The sequence below is a fragment of the Microtus pennsylvanicus genome, chromosome 1 (genome assembly GCF_037038515.1).
Source record: "Microtus pennsylvanicus isolate mMicPen1 chromosome 1, mMicPen1.hap1, whole genome shotgun sequence".
NCBI lineage: Eukaryota > Metazoa > Chordata > Mammalia > Rodentia > Cricetidae > Microtus > Microtus pennsylvanicus.
Genome location: NC_134579.1, coordinates 144,759,958 through 144,783,767, shown reverse-complemented (window position 1 = coordinate 144,783,767; position 23,810 = coordinate 144,759,958). Strand labels below are relative to the sequence as shown.

Below are 23,810 nucleotides of genomic sequence, written 5' to 3'. Positions count from 1 at the left end.
AAGGGTGACATTCAACCCCTGATCCTCCCACCACTGCCTCTTGATGGCTGAAATTGCAGGCATGCAACACCATGCCTAGTTTTTACAGTACTGAGGGCAGAACCCAGGGCTTGGTGCATGTTAGGCAAGCATTCTACCAACTGATCCACATCTTCAACCCCCACCCACAAATTGTTTTATTTTAGCTAGGTCTTGCTATGAGGATGGCTTGAAACACAATCATCCTCCTGCCTCAGCCTCCTGAGTGCTGGGATCAGATATATGTTTCATCATACTGGGTAGCCTTGATCCTTCCTTGTCCTCAGCCCAGAGGCAGTGGTTTAAGGATACAGAATCTGGAACCACACTCTTAATACCTGCTGCCTCGGTTTCCCCACCTTTGAAATGTTGAAATGGAGCTAGTGTTTACCTCTGAGGGTTGTGACAGTGTTTGGCGGTGTAGAGGCTTTGGGAGTGGTTCTCATGGTACCTGGGCACTTTGTGGCAGTTCTCTGCCTTCAGTGAGGTACCCTGAGCAGACTGAGCCTGCAAACTTGGAAGAGCTACCGCCCAACATTCCTGCCCCCCTTCCCCCAGGTCTGCCAGCCTGTGGCTATTTGTAGCGATGACTGCATCTCTGGGCCCTTGTATGGACGAGATGCTGCCCATGTGTGATGGGGGGGGGGCAGGGTTGACACAGGTGCATGCACTTGAGCCCTCCGTCGCTGTCCTTGGCTTCTAGTGCTGAACCCCGATACTGGGGCAACCTGCAGCCCCCACGGTCAGGCCTCTCCCCCGCCCCTGGCTCCCTTGGCCACGCCCCTTCCCGGGCTCTTCCCTCTTGCTCTCTTGCAAGGCCTCCTCCCAGCTCTGTGGCTCCACCCCCAGCTCCTATGGCCACGCCTCCTTCCAGTGGCTCCTCCCTCAGCAGTTTCCCTAACTGGAGCTCTGCCCCTCCCCCTCCCATAAGCCCTGCCCTCCACTGGCTCCTCCCTCTTTTTCTCCGGCCTCTCTTCTTCTGGTGGTCCTTTCCCCAACTCCCCTGTGCCCACCCTCTCTCCTCCTTCAGCTCCTCCCTCCTCCAGTCTGTCCCGGTCCTCAAACCCATAGCTACCCTGTCCCCACCTCATCCTTCCTTAATCTCCTCCCTTCCACATCCTGGTGGTCCTTTTGCCTGTTCACTTGTCCCAGCCCCTACCCTCAGCGGCTTTTTCCTCCTTCAATCTAGTCCCTCTTCTCCACTGATTTCCCCCCGCCCCCTAGCTCCTCTGTCCCCGCCCCCCACCTCCTCCCTCCGCCCCCTAGCTCCTCTGTCCCCGCCCCCTCCTCTACCTCTCCTGTCTAGTCCCCCTTCCCGGGGCTCCTCCCTCCGCCCCCTAGCTCCTCTGTCCCCGCCCCCTCCCCTGGGCTCCGCCCTCCTCCCAGCCCCTCCCCGGTTCCCCTCTTCGCATCCCCTCTCCTCCCTCCTCCCTGCTCTCCCTCAGTCCCTGGCTCCTCTTCCTCTTTCTCCCTCTCTTTCTCCGGTGGAGGCGCCCACCGCGGCGGCCCAGCGGGGACCGGCCCGGCCGCACGGCAGGTAAGAGCTCAACGCGGCCGCCCGGAGCCCCGGGGCTGCAGGAACCCTGGCTGCGCCGCATCTGTAAGTGCAGGGGCTTCCTGAGCCCTGGCTCCGAGTCCTAGCTGCCCAGCTTTCACTGTGCGCCATGTGTATGGTGTGTGTGTGTGTATGTCTGTCTGTCCGTTTCTGGGCACCTGGGTCTCTGTCTCTCCCCATTTCTCCCTCTGCCTGCAGCCAATTCACACCCACACACCTCTGTCTCCGCCCCTGATGCACGGGGACCTGAAGGAGGCTGATCCCCCGCAGTGTGGACTCCCCCGAAGGCCTGGAGTGCCCCCAAATCCTCCTCATCCCTTCTTAGCTCAGGTCTCCCCATTCTCCCAATCCTGACATTCTGAGGCTGGTCCTGCTTACAGCCTAACCAGTCCTTCTAAAGTCTGACTCCCATACCTCTCACTGTTTGTCCATTCATTCTTTGGACAACTCTGAGACACTTTTGTACTGCTGGGCACTGCTCTAAGGTCAGGCTAGACAGGTCCTTCCTACAGTCTCACTTCCATCCCTCCAGCTTCACAGTTGCGAGGCTGGGTGGGAAAGCAGACTTCCTGGGGGCTCAGAGGGACTCAGCCTGACGCTTTCCTTCCTTCATGAAGGTCTCTGGGGAAAGTGGGCGAGGTGCTGGCCAACACCTGGGCCAGAGCTGGAGTGAGCTTTTGCGCACCCACAAGGTCCCAGCCCTATGTGGCAGGCGTGTGGGAACTCCAGATGGCTTAAAAGATCACTGGGTTAGGAGCCCCACTCCTTAACATATTTCTGTTCCTCCTCTGACTTGGCCAAGTCCTTTCTCCCCCTCTACCAGCCTCAGTTTACCTGTCTGCAATTTGCAACCCTGTGTATGCTGTGTGGCTAATGGAGGGACAGACGGTGTGTGTGTGTTCTGAATTCTGTGTTCCTATTCTGCATTGCACCCCCCCCCCCTGCAGTCAGGATACACCCCAGGTCCTCACTCTGCTGTGGTTGCATTGAGGGGGAATTCTTCCCAGAATCCCCCAGAGGCAGGACAAGCAGGACAGGAGACTCACCACTAACCCACCAGGTTGGGGATACCACTGCCTCCGAGCCCTAAGATGTTACCACCTTCCCCGCCGGCTCCTCCTGGACTCAACCTGATCCTTTTGCCGCTGAGTCTACACCCAGATTAGCTTTCAAGGCCCAGAGGAGGAAGGCTGGGGCAGAAAGTGTGGCTGTCCAAGCCATAGACAGACAATGTTCAGGCCTCTTGTCCATGAGTTTCACAAATATTTATCTAGTGCTTTCTCTCCTGGGTCCCTCTTCCAAGACCCGGAGAGAGAGGAGGGAAATCTGGATGACAGCAAAAGGGATTGAATAGACTGGATGACCCCGCCCCTGGCAGGCAAACACTAGTCCACTGACCCTCGTCTTCCTGGATGACTTCCCAGGTTTTTCACCCTCCCCAAAAGCAGCAGTTAGATGTGACTAGATGGATTCTTGACTTTCTGGGTCTTCCCTTTTTCCCAAAAGCCAAAGAGGGAGGAGGGAGGAGCAAAGGGGAGTCTGCTTGGGATCCTAGTGGGTTCATAATTACGCCTGAGAGTTTGCTAATTAGGGGCTGCTAATTAAATATATCATTAGGGGCCTTGCCTGGGGGCCTAACTGTGCGGTGGCCCTTTAAAAGAGTCACCCCTCCCCCGCGCAGCACACACACACACACACACACACACACACACACACACACGCACACCACTCACTCCTTTTCGGGAAGTTCTGCCAACATGCTGCCTCCCTCCCCCAGAGAAGCCTGCTCCTGGTCTGTGGGTGTGAGCTGAGGGCAGGCTGTGGGTTAGACTTCCAGAGGAACTTTTCAGACTGCCACAGAAGGTGGAAATTCTTGGACACTTGAGGCTGGAGGAACCCCAAGCTGCTGGCTTAGGTGACAGCTCCTCTGGCCCGCCTTTTCTCTATAATAGGCAACTGTGTTACCATAGCAACATGAGGGCGGGCCTGGGAGCTCAGACCTTGGGCACCCTTCTGGGGAGAGCAGACGCTGGGTGACCTGCACAAATTGCCTCACTTCTCTGAGTCTTGATCCTGTACTTTGCGAACGGAGTGGAAGGCTTCTCCCCAAAGGCCAAGTGTGTCATCTTGGCAAGGATAGTCAGAGACGGTGACAACAATGAAGCCCAAGGCTCGAGGCCCCCAGGGAGAAACTTGCATGGTGTGTGCGAGGAACAGCAGAGGGTAAAATGGCTGGAACAGAGCAGGCAAGGGAGAGGCAAGGGAGGGGCCGCAGTCCTCTGCCCCTGGAGCTGTGGAGCCTTCTGAAAGGAGGATGGGTGGGAGCTCCTGGGTGCTTGTTATCAGTTCACCCTATGTACACGGTAGAAGGCAGAGGACTTTGCACAATCACTTCCCTCTTCACGCCTCTTCTGTGCCCATGGCACACTCACCACCACCCCCTCCCAAATCAATAAAATGTAATAAAAAATAAACACAGAAAGACAAAAATAGCCACTCAGACCCAGAACCTACCACAGCCAAGGGCCAAGCTGAAATGGCTAGAACTGCCCAGTGCACTCCTGAGCCCCAGCTCTGGACTCCCACAGAGACCTCATGGTGTTCTTTGTGCCTGGCGTCCTTCCCTCAGCCCCGTGTCTCAGGATCCGGTCCCTCTGTGTCATCGCCTCCCGCCACAGCTCCCACCCTGCGTACGGCAGTATACTACTCCACTGCTGTTTCTGCAGTTAATTGTTGAGGGACCTCTGGGTTGTTTCAAGGTTGGCCCTGTTATAGATAAAGCTGATGTGGACGTTCTCCTGGGGCCTTTTTGGTGAGACAGGCTTATAAGCCTGTCCTAGGAAGCGAGCTGCTGAATCATAGAGTATGTGATGGTTGGCTGCAGGCTCCCAAACTGTTTGGATTCAGTTATGTTTCTAGCATTTCATAAGGCCCCTCTGTCCTGGCATTCCTGTGTCTTTTCCTCCGGGCACCCATGTGATGATCTCTGTGTTTCCCTGAGTCTCCTTGTCTCCTGAGCTGGTTCACAGTTCACCCCTGTGTTGTGGCCTAACAAGCTGGGACTTTATTGTTTGACAGTGCTGGTGATGAAACCCAGGGCCTTCTGCATGCTAGGTAGGCGATCTATCAGTGAGTCCAATCCCAAGCCCCTCACTGAGGGATTCTAGGCAGGGGCTCTGCACCTGAGCCACACCCCAGCCCCTCACTGGGGGATTCTAGGCAGGGGCTCTGCACCTGAGCCACGCCCTCAGCCCACATGGGGCCGTTTGAGTGACAGGGAGATATCTGATCCACTCACTTTGATCTTCTGCTCCTTTCCTCAGGACTCTACCACCTCCATGGCTGCTTTGGCCTTGGTGGGGGTTGTGCTCCTCCTGGGGACACCCCACTGTTTGGGGGAGGCCACTCCAACCCCTTCCTTGCCACCTCCCCCTGCTAACGACAGTGATGCCAGCTCAGGCGGCTGCCAGGGTTCCTACCGCTGCCAGCCAGGGGTGCTGCTGCCTGTGTGGGAACCCGACGACCCATCGCTGGGAGACAAGGCCGCAAGGGCAGTGGTGTACTTTGTGGCCATGGTCTACATGTTCCTCGGTGTGTCCATCATTGCTGACCGCTTTATGGCGTCTATTGAGGTCATCACATCTAAGGAGAAGGAGATTACCATCACCAAGGCCAATGGGGAGACCAGTGTGGGCACCGTGCGCATCTGGAACGAAACAGTGTCCAACCTCACACTCATGGCCCTGGGCTCCTCGGCGCCTGAGATTCTGCTGTCTGTCATCGAGGTCTGTGGCCACAACTTCCAGGCGGGTGAACTGGGTCCCGGCACCATTGTGGGCAGCGCAGCCTTCAACATGTTTGTGGTCATTGCTGTGTGCGTGTATGTCATCCCTGCGGGCGAGAGCCGTAAGATCAAGCATCTGAGGGTCTTCTTTGTCACAGCCTCCTGGAGCATCTTTGCCTACGTCTGGCTTTATCTCATCCTAGCAGTTTTCTCCCCAGGTGTGGTCCAGGTGAGTAAAGACCAACACCCCAGGGGAGCTTGAAGGGTCTGTGAGTGCAAGTGCGTGTGTGTGTGTGTGTGTATGTGTGTGTGCGTGCGTGTGTGTGCGGTGTGTGTGCGGTGTGTGTGTGTGCGCGCGGTGTGTGTGTGCGTGTGTGTGTGCGCGCGGTGTGTGTGTGTGCGTGCGCGCAGTGTGTGTGTGCGTGTGCGCACGTGTGTGTGTGCGCGGTGTGTGTGTGTGTGCAGTGTGTGTGCGGGGTATGTGTGTGTGTGTGTGTGTGCGTGTGTGTCTGTGCGCGGTGTGTGTGTGTGCGGTGTGTGTGTGTGTGTGTGGACAGAACCACCAGATACAGCTGTGTCAGTCACTATTTGCACCAGAGGGCAAGTCAAAGATACAGGTGCACGGAGAGTGCTGTGCCCAGCCAGAAGGTATTTCCCAAAGCCTTGCGTGGGCTAACAGTGCCCAAGGTCCATGTAAGACAAGCCTCAGCTTGCCACATAGTTACCTGAGAGCACTTCTTTTGTATAATTTATTCCTGACTTTGCAATAAGACATCGCTATTTGCATAATTCACACTACACTTGCATAGGACAGCCCCTCCCCCGCCCCCTGTGTTCTGACAGCGCCAATCGATCTGAGTAACTTGGCACATTTACATAATATATCCACGGACCGGCATCTGCGGTACCCGCATCTGCATAGTTTATCTCTCTCCGTTGGGCCAGAGAGACGGGCAGTTTGCATGGCTCATTCATTATTCATCTTCAGTTCAGATTCAGTGTGGTTTATACTCCCATCCAATTGGCAGAGCCTCCGGCAGACGCTGGTGTCCACTTTGCATAATTTATTTCCACAACGAGACAAACTTGAAACTCACAGCTGCCTGGCTCACACCCAGATTCCCACAATTCTCCACCTCTTTCGTGTCCAGTGTCTTGACCTGCACCCCTGCCTGTCCTCAGCTTCCTTTACAACGTTTGGTTAATTTATTTCCCACAATTCTATGACAGCTGCCTCTATTTGCATAATTTATTCATGGGTCTGGCCTAATTCGTTCCCGCACATGCATAATTTATTTGTGGTACCCAAGGCTCACTCATTCACGCTGTGGGTGATCTGGTAACTCCTGTCACTTAATAGATCCTGCTCCAGACATAAAAATGCTTTAGGGTTGGCATCAAAGTGGAGACTGCAGGGATTTTCTGGGCACCAGGATTTATGCCTGTAATCCTAGCACTAGGAAACCTGAGGCAGGAGGATTGCTGTGAGTTCGAGTTCGGCCTGGGTAACACAGTGAGAACGCTGCAGAAAAACAAAAAGGGGGCGGAGATGTAGCTAAGGGGTGAAGTGTGTCCCTAGCCCTCATGAAGTCTTGGGTTCCATCCCCAGTACAGGAAGGAAGAAGAGAGGAAGGAAGAAGGAAAGGAGAGAGGGGAGGAAGGGAGGGAGGAAGAAAGAGAAAAAAGACACTACATAATCAAAGCCTCAGAGGGAGTTCACACCTAAACCGTGGCTGTAACACTGAGTTTCCTAGCATCCCTGGCAAAAAGTAGAGGATAGTGTATCAGTTTTCAGGTTCTCTTAAAAAGGACAGCATCCCGGCTTAGGGTCTGTGTGAGCATGTGAGATGTAGGCTTTCCTGCGCGCATGTGTGCAGGCACAGAGGTCAATGTCGGGACCTTCCTCCACTGCTCTTCACCTTATTCTGTGAGTCAGGGTCTCTTTCTGCACCTGGACATCACTGTTTGGCTAGATTTGCTGGCTCTTGAGCTCAGGCGTCCTGCCTCCACCTTCCCAGCACTGGAGTTCTGAGGTTCAACTCGGGTCCTCAGGCCTGCATGGCAAGCCTGCTACCGATGGAGTCACCTCTCAAGCCCTCAAAGTGGTTTTTTGAGAGGGAGATGTATATATTGAGAGCTGTGAAGAAGGAATTTTAGACACTGTAGGTGAGAGGTGGGGAGGGCAGCGTGGAGGAGACGCAAGAGCTAATCGTGACCTAGAGGGAGAGGAAAGCTGGAGGATGGCAGAGTGGTGGCCAGGGTCCCTCCAGGAGCGTCAAGGAGACCGGGTTCCAGTTAAGATCAGCCTGGCTCTAGAAATCCCCACAATTGTTACGTGACTTCAGGCAAAGCCCATATCCCTTCTGGGTGGTTTTCACATCTGAACTATGAAAAGGGGATGTCCTGGGTCACCATAGAAAAAGAGGCTTGGGGCTGGGTGGTGCATGCCTTTAATCCCAACACTCAGGAGGCAGAAACTGGAGGATCCCTGTGAGTTTGAGACCAGCCTGGTCTACACAGTGAGTTTCAGGACAGACTCCAAAGCTACACAGAGAAACCCTGTCTTGAAAACCCATAAAAAAAAGAAGGAAGGAAGGAAGGAAGGAAGGAAGGAAGGAAGGAAGGAAGGAAAAGAGACTTGGATCATAGACCCTGAAGCCAAGTACCTGGGTTCAAATCCAACCTCTGCTAAAACCCTCTATGACCTTGGACAAGTTCCTTCGTACATGGGTCTTTCCAGTACTGAGTTCCTAGGTCTGCTGTAAGGATAACTTAAATCATTCTGTGAAGGTCAGGCCTTGAATGGGTGTGCCTGGAACAGAGTAAATGGAGCTCTGCATCCCATAAATGAAGCTGTTGACACAACTGGCTTCTCGAAAAGTCAGTACTGAGTATACACTGAGAGGCTGGGATGCTCCCACAGAGCCAAATAGAAGTGTGTGCCGCTCAGAGGGGCCTCACATGGACCTGTGTGGATGAGTAAGCTGGGCTAAAGAAAGAAAAAAACCAGACACCATTCCATCGAGAGGCAGAGGAGCCTCAAAATGAAACATAAATGTGATTTATGTCTGCAAAATCTCAAGGGAAAATAGAAAACAAACCAGGGTTGAGCATGCATACCTGTGATCCCAACACTTAGGAAGATCAGGAGTTCAAAAGGAGCCTGGGCTACGTGAGATCTTGACTCAAAAAAGAAAAAGAAAAGGAACAAACAAAAGTCAGAATTGAACTCTGTGCTCCAGTGATCATAAATAGCATCTTCAGGGACAGGAGTACCTTGTGTTCTGAAGGGACGTGGGCCTATTCCTTATGGTGTGGGACTGTCCCTCGGCTTTCTTGAAACCAGCAAGTTGAGATCACACCCCTCCTCCCCAACTATGATGACACCTGGGGTTTCTCATACCCCCTCTCAAGGGCACCCCTTCTCCTAGGGGTTGACTAGACAGGGCCTTGGTCCCAAGGTGGCCACCTCGTCACACCTGTTCACAGTGGCACCTCTAAAAGGTGAGAACCTTCCAGAAGAACCTTTTATTTACACTCAGGGAGGGAAATGAAGTGGGAAAGGCTGGGGTTTTCTGCTGATTAATGGAAAAACTCCAGCCAGGGAAGTGGGGTGGCATGCGTGAGCATTCTGCCTAGCTTTTGCCCCAGAAGAGCTGTGAGGTCTCAGAGCCATCAGGAGACACAGCAACTATGGGGGTGGGAAACCGGGTCCTAAAAGATCATTTTCCAGGACTGGCAAGATGGTTCAGTGGATAAAGGCACTTGTTACATAGCCTGAGCAACTCCTGAAAGTTTCCCCACCTTCACCCATCCCCCACTTCACAATAGATAAATTATTTTGTGTGTGAGTGTGTTTTTTTCTTAAAGTCCTCTTTCTCAGACACATTTGTAAGTAACTTGTGAGGCCACCTGATCTGAAATACTCTCCCATCTTTTCTTCTCTCCCTTTAATGAGAAAGACAGCATATGAAAATTTATGCGAAAACCTTCAGGGCTGGAGAGATGGCTTAGCACTGAAAGTGCTGGCTGCTCTTTCAGAGGACCCAACTTGGGTTCCCAGTGCCCAAGTCTGTGGTTCACAACTGCCTGTAAATCCAGTTCCATGGGATTTGATGCCGTTTTCTGGCCTCCTTAGGCAACTGCGCAGGCGTACTCTCTCTCTCAATTAAAAATAAACTTTTAGGGGGGCTGGAGAGATGGCTCAGTGGTTAAGAGCACTGGCTGCTCTTCCAGAGGTCCTGAGTTCAATTCTGAGCAACCACATGGTGGTTCACAACCAACTGTAATGAGATCTGGTGCTCTCTTCTGGCCTGCAGGCATACATGCAAGCAGAACAGTGTATACATAATGAATGAATGAATAAATTTTATTTATTTTTTTGAATAAATAAATTAAAAAAATAAACCTTTAAAAACTAGGACGAAGCTGGGCAGTGGTGCACATCTTTAATCCCAGCACTCAGGAGGCAGAGAGGTGGATCTCAGTGAGTTCGAGGCCAGCCTGCTCTACAGAGCGAGTTCCAGGACAGCCAGAGCTACACAGGGAAACCCTGTCTAGAAATACACACACACGCACGCACGCACACACACACACACACACACACAGATCTTCACACCTAGCTGGCAAGTGTTGCTGGATATTGCCGTGTGTGTCCAGACGACAGACAGGCTGAGCCTGTGTCCTCAGTCAGCCCCAGATCATTGGACTAGTGATGGTAGTGAACAGAAAACACTTCTATTGCTTATTTTCTTTTCTTCTTTCCTACTGGAGATTGAGCCTGCGGCCTTCATATGCTAGGCAGGTGCCCTGCTACTGAGCCACGTTCTCAGCCCTTCAGTGGTAGATTCCAGGCAAACCCTCTACCACAAAGCCATTTTATTTATTTATTTTTATTTGTATGAGTGCCTTGCTGCATGTTTGTCTGTACACCACCCATGTGCCTGCTGCCTTCGGAGACTAGAAGAGGGAGCTAACTCCCTAGAAGTGGAACTAAGGATGGTTGCAGAGCTCCCTGGGGTGCTGAGAGCTGAACCTGGGTCCTCTGAAAGAACAGCCACCGAGCCATCTTTCCTGCTCTGTCCATCTCTTTCTTAAAACTTAAAAACAAAAATATTTTTGAGGGGATGGAGAGATGTTTCAGGGGCTAACACTGGCTGCTCTTCCAGAGGTCCTGAGTTCAATTCCCAGCAACCACACAGTGACTCACAACCATCTGCAGTGAGATCTGATGTCCTCTTCTGGCCTGTAGGCATACTTGCAGGCAGAACACTGTACATAATAAATAAATAAATTTTTAAAAATATTTTTGAAAGCCAGATAGGTGGTGCATGCCTTTAATCCCAGCACTCTGGAGGCAGAGGAACTCTGTGAATTCTAAGCCAGCTTGGTCTACAGAGTGAGAACTTTTTGAGACAAGGTCTTACTATGTAGCCCTGGCTGGTCTTCAGTTTGCAGAGATCAGCCTGGCTCTGCCTCCCCAGAGCTAAAGGCGTGCACCATTACACCTGGCTAAACCCATTTATCTTTTTTATTTATTTTTTTTGAGACAGGGTTTCTCTGTAGCTTGGCAGCCTGTCCTGGAAATAGCTATTGTAGACCAGGCTGGGCTCGAACTCTTTTAAAACTTTTAAAACCCTTTTAAAACTTGGTGTTTATTTGTAGGAGACAAATGGGTACCAGGGTAGAAGGCAGAGGACAACTTGAAAGAATTGGTTCTGTCTTTGTGCTATATGGGTCCAGGGAGTAAACCTCCGGGTATCAAGTTTGAAAAAGATTTCATACATTTCCCAGGCTAGCCTAGAACTCGCTATCTTCCTGCCTCAGCCTCCCACGTTGCTACAATCACCAAATTGTGCCACTGTGACCAGATGATTTTACGTCTTGAGCGTTCCTCATGCACCAGGGGCTGGCGACGCTGAGTGTTGGGGGCACATAAGTCAGCTCCAGCTTAGAGGTGGCCCTCATTTTCTGCCCCACGGTTGCTGGATTCTTCAGAGCTGTTTCTCACCTGCCATGCATGGTGCAGCTTCTCAGGAATGAAAAGTAAACAAGAGCTACAGAAATGAGCCCTGAGAGTCAGCCCTGCCCCTCAGAGCTACTCACGCTCTGAGGATGGAAGAGTCCAGCCAGGGCTGTGGTTACCATAGGTATGGGGAGACGGAGGGATAGTGGTGCCCCGAAAGCGGGCCTTCCAGATGAGGAGAGACATAGAAAGGGAGAGGGAGGAAGAGATGCAGGCTCTGACCCTGAGAAGCCAGGACTACAAGTGGGAACATCTATCACTTGGTGGTGGCTAAGAATGTCTCAGAGTCTCGCGCACACAGCGAGGCATAGCACTCAGCAGGTAGATGGATTAGAAGACCCGGAGTGAGCCGGGCAAAGAGCACGCATGCACACGGTGCCATTTGGAGAGGCACACTTCCTGCAAGGACAAAGGAGGAAAACTTTAAAGACTCTTCAAGGGTGTCTACAAAAAAAAAAGATTTAAAAAAAGACATAGAGACAAGGAGACCTAGGTAACAAGCTCAAATGAAAGGGAGGAAGGGAGATTAAAAACACCAGCTGGGGAGGGACAGAGAGGAGAGGCAGCCAGGGAGGCAGAGGTGGAGAGTTAAGCAGGTTGAAGATGGCATGATGAGGGGGAAGGGGGAGAAAGTAAAGGAAGAGAGGAGGAATCACCAACAGGGACATAGACGTGTGCTTGAGCGGGGAGTGGGGAAATGGATGGATGGGTGTGAATGCTTGAGTTGGTAGATGAATGGGTGTGTGGATAAAGGAAGGTTATGCAGGTAGATGGGTGTGTGAATGGTGGGTGTTTGGGTAGAAGGAAGATGGATGAGTTGGAGGATGGCTGGGTGTCTAGATGAAGGATGGATGGATGGGAGAGATGGATGGATAGGTGTGTGGATGTGTGGGTGGATACATGCATACATGGATGGATGGATGGATGGATGGATGGATGGATGGATGGATGGATGGGAGGGATGGATAGGTGGGTGGATGGATAGGTGTGTGGATGTGTGGGTGGATACATGCATACATGGATGGATGGATGGATGGATGGATGGATGGATGGATGGATGGGAGGGATGGATAGGTGGGTGGATGTGTGGGTGGATACATGCATGGATGGATGCATGCATGCATGTGTGAATGGGATGGATGGGTGCAAGGATAGACAGGTGGACACATGGGTGGATGGAAGACAGATGGACGGTGGATGTTCTGTTAGTTAGGGTTTCTATTGCTGTGATAAAACCCCATAACTAAAAACAGCTTGGAAGAGGAAGGGGTTATTACATTTACTGTCTTAAGCTGGGCGATGGTGGCACACGCCTTTAATCCCAGCACTCGGGAGGCAGAGGCAGGTGGATCTCTGTGAGTTCGAGACCAGCCTGGTCTACAGAGCTAGTTCAAGGACAGGCTCCAAAGCCACAGAGAAACCCTGTCTCGAAAAAAAAAAAAAAATTTACTGTCTTAGTTACTGTTCTCCTGCTGTGAAGAGACACCATGACCAAGGAAGCTCTTATAAAAGGAAGCATTTAAATGGGAGCTTGCTTTCGGTCTCAGAGGGTGAGTTCATTGTCAGCACTGCAGGAAGTAGACAGACATGGCACTGTAGCAGTAGCTGAGAGTTTTACATCCTGATCTGAAGGCAGGGGTGGAGGGAGACTGGGTCTGATGTAGGCATTTGAAATCTCAAAGTCCACCCCCAGTGACCCACTTCTCCAATGAGGCCACACCTACTCCAACAAAACCATACCTCCTAATCTTTACCTAAACAGTTCCACTAACTGGGAGCTAAACATTCAAACATATGAGCCTATGGGGGACATTCTCCATCATGCTTATACTTCCAAATCACAGCCCATCATCAAAGGAAGTCAAGGCAGGAGCTGGTGCAGAGAGTATGGAGGGGTGCTGCTTCCTGGCTTGCTCTCTCTGGCTTGCTCAGTTTGTTTCCTTATATACCCCAAGACCACCTACCCAGAAGTAGCTGTAGCTGTCCCCACAATGGGCTTAGATCATCCCACATCAACCACTGATTAAGAAAATGAATGAAAGGCTTGTCCGTAGGCAATCTGACTGACTGAGGGCATCTTCTCAATTGAGGTTTCCTCTTTCCAAAAGACTCCGTGTCAAGTTGATATAGAACTAGCTAACACGGGGGGGGGGGAGGTGATGAATAGGTGGGTGGATGTGTAGGTGACACATGGATGGATGGATGGATGGATGGATGGATGGATGGATGGATGGATGGACACATGGATAGATGAATGGAGAATGAATAGGATAATTGGATGGATGAATGGATAGTTGAGTGGTTGTGTGGGTGGACACATGAATAGATGGATGCATAGGTGGGTGAGTGGATGGATGGATGGACAGATGGGAATGGTGGATAGGTGTGCAGACACACGGACAGATAAATGGAGGATGGATGGATGGATGGATGGATAGCTGGCTGACGGGATGGATGGGTGGATGGGTGAGTGGGTGTAAATATGGATAGATGGGATGAATGGACAGGTTGGTGGATGTGTGGGTGGACACATGGAGGATGGATGCCTAGATACATATATGGATGGGATGGTTGGATGCATAGGATAGGTGGGTGGATGTGTGGGTGGGTGGATATGGATAGATGGATGGATGAATAAATAGGTGGGTAGACACATGGATGGATGTGATAGATATGTGTGGAGAAACGTGAGCACAGAAAAAAATAGTGAACAGAGATGAACAGGAGAGAGACAGCATATAGAGTGCTCACTGCCTGCCACCCGCAGGTGTGGGAGGCTCTGCTGACACTGGTCTTCTTCCCGGTGTGCGTGGTGTTCGCCTGGATGGCGGACAAGCGACTGCTCTTCTACAAGTACGTGTACAAGCGCTACCGCACCGACCCTCGCAGTGGGATCATCATCGGGGCAGAGGGCGACCCGCCCAAGAGCATCGAGCTGGATGGTACGTTCGTGGGCACCGAGGTCCCAGGTGAGCTGGGTGTGCTGGGCACGGGTCCTGCTGAGGCACGTGAGTTGGACGCCAGCCGGCGCGAGGTCATCCAGATTCTTAAGGACCTGAAGCAGAAGCACCCAGACAAGGACCTAGAGCAGCTGGTGGGCATCGCCAAGTACTACGCACTGCTGCACCAACAGAAGAGCCGCGCCTTCTACCGCATCCAAGCCACGCGGCTGATGACGGGCGCGGGCAACGTGCTTCGAAGACATGCTGCAGATGCAGCCCGCAGGCCCGGGGCCAACGATGGCGCAGCCGACGACGAGGATGACGGCGCCAGTCGCATCTTCTTTGAGCCCAGCCTCTACCACTGCCTGGAGAACTGCGGGTCCGTGCTGCTGTCCGTGGCCTGCCAGGGCGGTGAGGGCAACAGCACCTTCTATGTGGACTACCGCACAGAGGACGGCTCTGCCAAGGCGGGGTCAGACTATGAGTACAGGTGAGTCCCGGTACACAGAAGTCTCAGGTCCACATGAGTTAGGACCCAGGTCAAGGTGAGTCCTGGTCCAGATGACTCTCAGGCCCAAGTGGATCCTGAATGCAGTTGTGCCCTGGGCCCACGTAGGTCCCAACTATAGGTGTGTTCCAGGGCCAGGCAAGTCCAGGTATAGGTGGGTCCTTGGCAAGTCACATGAGAAGGTAGGAGATATGGTACCCCCTTCAGCTGAGCCTCAGGAATGCCTCTTGTGTCTCCTTTCCCTACTATATACAGATCCATAGCATCCGTGTATGAATTCATTCACTCAATTCATTCATTCATTTATGATCCAGTCATCATTCATTCTTTCACTCCACTGAGCCACACCCCCAACCCCTCACTGGGGGATTCTAGGCAGAGGCTCTACCACTGAGCCACACTCAAACTCTAGTATGGGAGGATGGCCTCCCTGCTGCTTAAATACATTTACAGAGTACTTATCACATATGCCGTTATAGGTGAAGTGTTGATGGAGCCACATCACACTGCTTCCCACCTTGCCCCAGTTACCTGAGGTTCTTGGCATGCAGGCACACATGTGTAAGCCCGCAACTTTATCAAGTTCTTGGCCACCTGAAGGACATGTATTGGTCATGTCACAATTTTCCTGCTCCCCAAATGTACCAGACACCGTTCTGGAGAAGACAAAGATGCCTTTGAGATTTTCCCTTCAACATTTACAAGTTATCTATACCTCTTATTTCCAGACTATGTTGGGTTTTGTCTTTGTTTTTATTTTGTTTATTTGTTTGTTTAAAACAGGGTTTCTCTGTGTAGCCCCGGCTGTCCTAGAACTTGCTCTGTAGACCAGGCTGGCCTCAAACTCAGAGATCCGCCTGCCTCTGCCTCCTGAGTGGTGGGATTAAAGGCGTGCGCCATCACCTCCCAGCTTGCTGTTTTGTTCTGATTTATTTTATTTTATTAAATTTAGCGGAGTGGATATGGTGAATCTCCAGGACCTGCTTGTATTTCCCACAGTCCCCATGGCATCCTTTGGCATGTCCTCTTCCCTCTCCTCCCATGAATCCAAAAGCACACATGGCACTTGACTGCCATACCTCAACAGCTCCCTTCATTCCGCATGTTTCCCAGACTTCCCGCGACTTTTGTGTCCCCATTTCGCTTCTCCCATTTGCATGTGGATGAGTGAGTGGTGTATGCATATGTGCATATATGAATGTGTTTCGGTGCATCTGTGTAGGGTGCATGTGGTGTCGGGAGTCATCCTTGATTCCTCCTCCACCTCATTCATGAGGCAAGCTCTCATTAAACTCGGAATTCGACTAGTCTCTCTCACCAGGCTGCTGCAGGGATCCTGGTTCCACCTTCTGAGGACGGAATTCCCTGCTGGCCATCATGCCTGCTTGGCATTTATGGGGTGTCCTCACGCCTGTGCAGCCAGCGTGTTTGCCACTGAGCTTCCTCCCCCTGCCCACTCCCTAGGGCAGTTGAAGCTAGGCCGGGTCCTAGAACCATCTGCAATTTTTGTTTGTTTGGGTTTTTCACAACAGAGTTTCTCTGTGTAGCTTTGGAGCCTGTCCTGGAACTTGCTCTGTAGACCAGGCTGGCCTGGAACTCACAGAGATCTGCCTGCCTCTGCCTCCTGAGTGCTGGGTCTGTGCACCACCACTGTCTGGCCCATCTGCAATTTGAGTTTGCCTCATATTTCCTCCGAAAGAGATGGAGTTGTGTGCACTTCCTGCCTTCCGCTGGAGGTCAGGGAAGGGGAACTTGTATCTTGGTGCACTTTACAGGCACACAATGCCTGTTCCTTTGTTGCTGGTTGTTCCAGTTTGACAAAGATGCAGCTATTTCCATGACCTCCTACCCCCTTAGTTGGATTTTCAAATGTCTTGTTTAGAATCCCCAGTCTTCTGTTGCTCAGCCTGGTCTGGAGCTGTCTATATAATCCAGGGTGCTCCTGAACACCTCCTCCTCCTGCCTCTCCTGAGTGGTAGCATCACAGGCATGTACCACTACACCTGGTTCATGCAGTCCTGGGGATCGAACCTAGGGCGCCACGACTGCCAGGCAAGCGCTCTACTGACTGAGCCACAGTCGTAGCTTGTAGAATTCCATGATTCTAATGTTATTGTGCAAATTCACTAGATAATTTGTTTTATTTTCCTTGAGACCACCACGACTTCAAACTGCAAGCTTCAAACTGGTGATCCTCCTGCCTCCATCTCCCAAGTGCTAAGATTACAGCTGTGAACTACCTCATCCAGCTAAATTTCACTGAGTACTTGTGTATGAACTCAGCGTCCCACCTCAAACAATGAGATACCTGCCTGCTGCTATTAGCTTTATCATACATTGAGACACTGAGGTTGGAGATCACCCAACTGGCTCTATGACTGAGCTGAGTTCACAGCTGGTTGGCTCAGTTGGCTGGGAGCCACCAAGCCCAGTGTCTGTCAAGCAAGGGTTGCAGTAACAGGGAGCCCCTGCCCCTCTGTTCCTGATCTTGCCAATTAGTTCTAGGACACTGGATTCCCTGTGTTCCTCCCACAGGACCAGGTTACTCCTGGGGAACCTTTATATAAAGCTGGTCATAGTAATGGTGGCTACCACTTTTCAGGCCCAGAGCCCCAATCCAGGGTGGTACTGAGGCCCTCATCTGAAGGGCTCAGGATCCATTATCATCTCTCTCAGTCTGCATGGTGTGTAACATACCCATAGAGCACTTGTGTAGAATCCCCGGGGGGCTGGGGTATGGCTGCACCACCATGCTCAGCTTCTGAGGTTTTATGTTTGCTTGTTTGTTTTGCTTTTCTTTAATTTTTAGGTTACATTTTTAAAGTTGTTTTTGTGTGATTTTATATGTATGAGTCCTTTGCCTGCATGGATGTCCGCATACTCTGTGTGTGCTTCGTGCCCGCGGAAGTCAAAAGAGGGCGTCAGGTCACCTAGTACTGGAGTTATAAAGTTATGAGTCACCGTGTGTGTACTGGGATTCAAACTCAGGTTCTCTGGAAGAGCAGTCAGTGCCCTTAACCACTGATCCAGCCCCTAATTTATTTATAAATACATTTATTTGTATCTGTGTACATGCTATGTGTATGCATACCTAGAGGTCAGAGGACGGTTTATGGCTGGAGCTAGTGTTCTCCTTCCCACTTAACCATCTTGCCCAGCCCTGTTTTTATTATTTACTTGTCTGTTTATTGTAATCAGAGGGAAAACAAGGTCTATTCCAAAGTCCCCAAATCCCTGCTATTCAGCTTTTGGTACCAGCACCACCCACAGCCCCTAGAGCCAGTTACAAATACAGAACCTAGAAGCTGAGGGGGCTCTGCATCTCTGCATCGCACTCCCACCTCAGCAGGTGCTAAGGCGACCTGAAGGCTGAGTAGGACCCTAAAACCCATCCTCCGGGCTGGAGAGATGACTCTGGGGTTAAAAGCACTGGCTGCTCCTCCACAGGACCCGAATTTGAGTACCAATACCCATGCAGGGAGGCGCACAACCGCCAACCTCCAGCCCCAGGGGATCTTCTGGCCTCTGCGGGCACTGCACACACACGTGCGCACAACAGGGGTGGCACCCTCTGGTTCTCTTCTGCAGCGAGGGCACGCTGGTGTTCAAGCCCGGAGAGACGCAGAAGGAGCTGCGCATCGGCATCATCGACGACGACATCTTCGAGGAGGACGAGCACTTCTTCGTGCGGCTGCTGAACCTGCGTGTGGGCGATGCTCAGGGCATGTTTGAGCCCGACGGCGGCGGGCGGCCCAAGGGGCGGCTAGTGGCGCCGCTGCTGGCCACCGTCACCATCCTGGACGACGACCACGCAGGCATCTTCTCCTTCCAGGACCGCCTGCTGCACGTGAGCGAATGCATGGGCACCGTGGACGTGCGCGTAGTGCGCAGCTCAGGCGCCCGCGGTACTGTGCGCCTTCCTTACCGCACAGTGGATGGCACGGCTCGGGGCGGCGGCGTGCACTACGAGGACGCTTGTGGCGAGCTGGAGTTCGGCGATGACGAGACCATGTGAGCGCGGGTGGGAGAGAGTCAAAGCCTGAGGGAGGGGCGGGCGGGCCTGAAGAAGGGCCCTGGCTGAGAGTGGGGTGGGGGCAGGCTAAACCTGACCTGAAGAACAGCTCTAAACTGGGCCGCCATGGTGGTGCAGGCCTGTAGCCCGAGGAAGGAGGATCTCTGTGAGTTCGAAACCAGCCTGGTCTACATAGCGAGTTCCAGGATAGGCACCAAAGCTACAGAGAAGCCTTGTCTCGGGGGGTGGTCTCGAAAACAAATAAACAAAAAAGAACAGCCCTGACAGGCAATGGGATGGGGCCAAGGTGAGGCGGGGAGGGTGCTGAGGAATGGCAACCTTAGCTTGGTACTGAAGGACTACTGTAGGCAGGGTGTGGGAAGTAGTTTTTACTGGAGATCGGTTGAGCCAATACGAATGGGTTCTGAGAAATGGCCCTGGCTGGAGGAGGGGCTAAGGTGGGCAGGTCCTGAGAAACGGACTTGACTGGGAGGTAATGCGGGACAGTGTAGATGGAGTGGGAATAGGGAGTGAAGGGTAAGGGGTTTTCTAGAATTTCGTGGGGCTGTGCAGAGAAAGGGAACCTTACTGGGTCAAGGGGTGAAACCCAAGCTCAGGTGGATAGAGACAAGAAAGGGTCTTGACTGTGGGAGGGGCCGCGCAGGTACAAAGTTTGATGGGGCCGAGGATTACAACCTGAAAAAGGATTATGGCTGATCTATGAATGGGAGGAGACGGGGGGGGGGCGGGGGGGGGAGAAAGTCTGAGAATGGGCGGGGTCTGGGTGGACCTTGGTAGGGAGATTCAATTGGGCTGGGGAAGCAAAGAGGGGCCTCGAGGGAAGAGGATCTTTAGAAAGGGGCGTACTTGTGTGGGGGCGTGGCCTACTGGGGCCAAGCTAGAGAAAGGGTCTTGGCTGAGTTGAGAGGACGTGATCGAGTGGCGGGCGGGGCCTTAGGTGCGAGGGGATCTGAGGTGAGGCTTGAGAAATCCCGGAAAAAATCTGGGAAACAGTGGGAGACCCGGGGATCAGGGAAGAGACACAGGATTCCGGGGGCCTAGGGCACGGGATTCTTAATATTGGTAGGTGCCTGGGCGCATCTTATGCCCAGTAGACGCGCAGACAGGGCATTGCAAACTCTGCGCCCTGGCATCGCCTCAAAGTCCCTGGAGGCCCGAGCTCACCTCCCCCGCGCCTGCCCGGCGCAGCTACCGCCGCTCCTCCGCGCCCGCCGCCCCCGCAGCGGCTGGCTCCCTCCTCCTGCCACCCACGCGCTCCCTCCAGCCTTGGAGCTTCCGCCTCGCCTTCATCTGGCTGGTGACGGCTCTCCATCCCTGGACCTCTGACCTCTCGGGCCATGGCTCTCTGGGATCCTGGCGTCGTCAGTCTCTCACTCTCTGCCTCGGGTTATGCTTTAGTCATAGGCCCTGCACAGCTGTCCACATTTCTCTTTGGGCCTGGGGGAAGGGTCATGTGACAGCTGCTTGGAGTGACCAACTCTATCGTCATCCCTAGCCTCATCTCCCCAAATTCAAGAGGCAGAAAGAATGACAGAGTTATTGGTTCTGGTCCTTCTGATTGTCTAACCCACTTCCTTCCTGCTGCTGCAATCCCATGGGCCTTTCCTCCCCCACACGGCTTCCCCAGCCTGGGACACCCCCTGTCCTCCCCCATCTCCCGCCTCCTCCCAAGCTTCCAGCTGTGGCTACAGGAGACAAGAGAACAGGAGGCTAATTAGCGTTTAGGGAAACACATCCTTCCTCTGACGGGCAGGCGCTAATTAGAGGAGCTTTGAAGCAACCAGGCTGGTGTGGAGGCCTGGGTAGGATCAACACAGACACTGGAAGAGTCAGAGACTTAACAGGAAGACACAAGAAGGAAGCAGAGAGACAAAAGGCAAAGTGTAGGAAGAGACCCAGACCCGGAGAACCAGGGTCATTGAGAAACAAGGGGAGTCGAGGAACAAGGGAGTCGAGAAGGCAGAGAGACTGGAATCTTAGAGGAATGAGGGCTGGAGGGCTGGGAACTGAGAGAGAGTGGCTGGGGAGGAAGGCTGTTTCCTAAGATCTCAGGAGTCTCTCCTGGGTTGCCTGTCAGAGCAGATTTGACATACCAAGCATCAGTTGTGTGCTAGCGGTTTGTGGGGTACTAGGAGAGCACACGACAAAGTATGTGCCACCGAGTCAGCGCGTCCGACTTTGAGAAGCCCAGTGTGTCTTGGGAGACCTCCTCACCCGACCCCCACTCCCCGATGTGGTGTTTCAGCACCGCGGACAGCGCCTAGCCCGCTCCTGCTGCTTGGGCTGCCTCTGTACCGTTGAAATCCAACTGGGTTTGATGTTGCTTGCCTGTAATCCCAGCAGGTGAAGCTGGAGACTGAAGGACAACCTGGGCTACAGTGAAGAAACTTGTTTTACAGACAGCTGAGGATGTCGCCCAGTTAGTAGTAGCATCTCTGGGTTCCAATCTCAGTAGCAAGGTAGCCCCACATCTTTAATGCCAACAGTCAGGAGGTGCAGAAGTAAGGCAAGGTGTTCAAATTAACCTTTGTCTGTACTTCAATTTTGAGTTTTTATTTATTTGTTAGTGTATGCATGGTGTCTGTTGAGGTGTGCTTGCAGTAGCCTACATATGGACATGTAGAGAACAACTTTGGGGAGTCCCTTTTCTCCTTCAACCTTTTACACGGGTTCTATGGATCAAGTACAGGCCATCAGGATTTCAAGGCAAGTGCCTCTACCCACTGAGCCATCTTGCCAGCCCTTCACATAGAATTTGAGGCCAAGCTGGGCTCCATGAGACCTTGTCTCAAATAAATAATTTGCAAACCCAGAGAGTGGAGGTGGGTGTCTGTCCCTACGTGACAGTGTCTCTGTGTGCTGTGTGAGTTCACTTGAGGAGATGTGTTTATTGAATTATCGCCTGATTAGGACTCTTCTGCCTGATTGTGTTAACTTTATTTCATTTGGGCACCACTGAGAGACAAAGACAAAGAGGAAAGAATAGTCAGAAAAGGGCCAAGAGAGGAGAGAGACAGAAGCAGAGAGATGATGGTGGACAGAGAGACTGACGTGCAGAGGAATATATGCAGGCAGCAGGTAGCATCAAGAGAGGAGTCTAAGTCTGGAATGATGTCACATGCCTGCCATCTGAGAATTTTAGAGGCAAGAAGTTAGTGAATTTCAAGCCAGTGTGGGCTATCTAGTGTGTTCCAGGCCAGCCTGAGCTACATAGTGACACAGTGTCTCACAAAACCAAAAAGGAATTAAATAACAAAAGAGCAAGATCCATAGAGGTGCATTAGGAGGGTCCCACGGGGTGACAGTGTTTGTCTCGGGCTGTGCTGGGGGTGTATCTCAAACGAACAGGCATCTGTTCTCTGAGATCATGCGCTGCAGGGGGATGGCTGTGTGGATGGCTGTGCGTGTGGGCGGGTGACTGGTGGAGCTTCCTCTATTGGTGACTGCGTGGGTGGGGTGTTTGTGTGGCTGGGATCTGGGGCCAGGCCTTATGGGGCTGGCTACATACACCGTTCCTCTAGCCAAGAGTTGCTGGCACCCAATCTGTGAGCATCCCTTGCTGTGGGGCTTGGAGATTGCAAGGAGGGGTAGGAGGTATGTGGATTCAGTGCCTTAAGGGGACAGGTAACGTTGGGCTATTCCCTGCCTCACCCTGGTAACCATGGGAACAGAGAACCTGAATGGGGGGAGAAACTGGGCACATTAGGCTGATTTTCCAAATGTGGTCAGGATGGAGGGCGGGAAGCTGCGAATATTTTGTACTGATAGATTTCACTAGTTCTTCCCTTTCCTCCCTCCCTTCCTCTCTTTCTTCATTCCTTTTTCCTTCTTTTCTTTCTGTAGCTCAGACTGGATTTGATCTCATGGTAATCCCCCTTGCCTCAAACTCTCAAGTGGTTGGGATTACAGATCCAGCTTTTGGGGTTTTTTTTCTGTGCACATGTGTGTATGCACGTGTAAGTGTGCTCATATGTGTAGAGGGCAGAGGACAGCTTCAAGTGTCATCCTCAGAGGCACAGCCACCTCTTTTGTAACAAATCTCATTGGTCCAGAGCTCACAATTTAGGCTAGGCTGGCTGGCCTTTCTTCACCCCCACAGACATGCCACCCTGCCGGGCTTTCTTACATGGGTGCTGGGCATCGCCCCGGTTCCTCATGCTGTCATAGTGAGTGCTTTATCAACTGAGCCATCTTCCCAGCTCCTCCCAGGGCCCAGCTTCATTCACACATGTTACTTAAGTCTTCAGGGTTAGGATTGTCTCCAACAAATGGGGACAAAGTCATGACTCTGCCCTGGGATGGTTGCTTTTTGATAGAGCCCCTCCTAAATTCCACCAAGGGCCAATAGATCATCCTGAGGTGGCTTCAGGGTGGGAGGGACTTTATGCTTTCTGCCTGGCCTTCCCCAGGAAGACCCTTCAGGTCAAGATAGTGGATGACGAAGAGTATGAGAAGAAGGACAACTTCTTCATCGAGCTCGGCCAGCCCCAGTGGCTTAAGAGGGGCATCTCAGGTGAGGGGCGAAGAGGTGGCTATGGGAGAAATAGGGGCCCCAGGGTTGGGGGCCCCCGGGGGACTCGCGAGCCTGAGCTTTGAGGAGAAGCGACTCTCTCATTGTTGTCCCTGTCTCTGTCTCTCCCCAGCTCTGCTACTCAACCAAGGTGAGTGAAGGGACCTCTGGGTGCGGAGGGGAGGACCACCGGAGCCACAGGGGTGGGCTTGGGGCAGCTTGGAGGTGAGAGGTGGATTCGGGATTGGAGCCAGCTGAGACTGGGAAGGGAGGGAGCTGTGGAGTTCAGGATGACATTTATAATCAAAGTTGGAAGAAATTGAGTTATGAAATCAGATCTGAGCTTGTGGCATGGTCTGTATGAATAAGGTTTGGCATTGGTTGGGATAGGGGTGGGGTGGGTTTGGGTAAGATTCATCTTCCCACTGGGTCAAG

General features: G+C 52.4%; 1 protein-coding gene across 2 annotated transcripts in view; it reads left to right on the top strand.

The window, feature by feature from the left end:
• The first annotated feature begins 960 nt into the window (after positions 1–960).
• The window catches only part of Slc8a2 (solute carrier family 8 member A2), a 31,903-nt gene continuing 9,053 nt past the window's right edge, over positions 961–23,810 (top strand). The window contains exons 1-6 of one of the 2 annotated variants that reach the window (XM_075991131.1): positions 961–1,555; positions 4,897–5,586; positions 14,150–14,814; positions 18,421–18,843; positions 23,275–23,378; positions 23,509–23,526. In XM_075991131.1, the coding sequence (XP_075847246.1) occupies positions 4,912–5,586; positions 14,150–14,814; positions 18,421–18,843; positions 23,275–23,378; positions 23,509–23,526 (1,885 nt within the window). In that variant the 5' untranslated portion in view covers positions 961–1,555; positions 4,897–4,911. The remainder of the gene's footprint in view (positions 1,556–4,896; positions 5,587–14,149; positions 14,815–18,420; positions 18,844–23,274; positions 23,379–23,508; positions 23,527–23,810) is intronic. The other variant, XM_075991139.1, reaches the window with a different exon arrangement.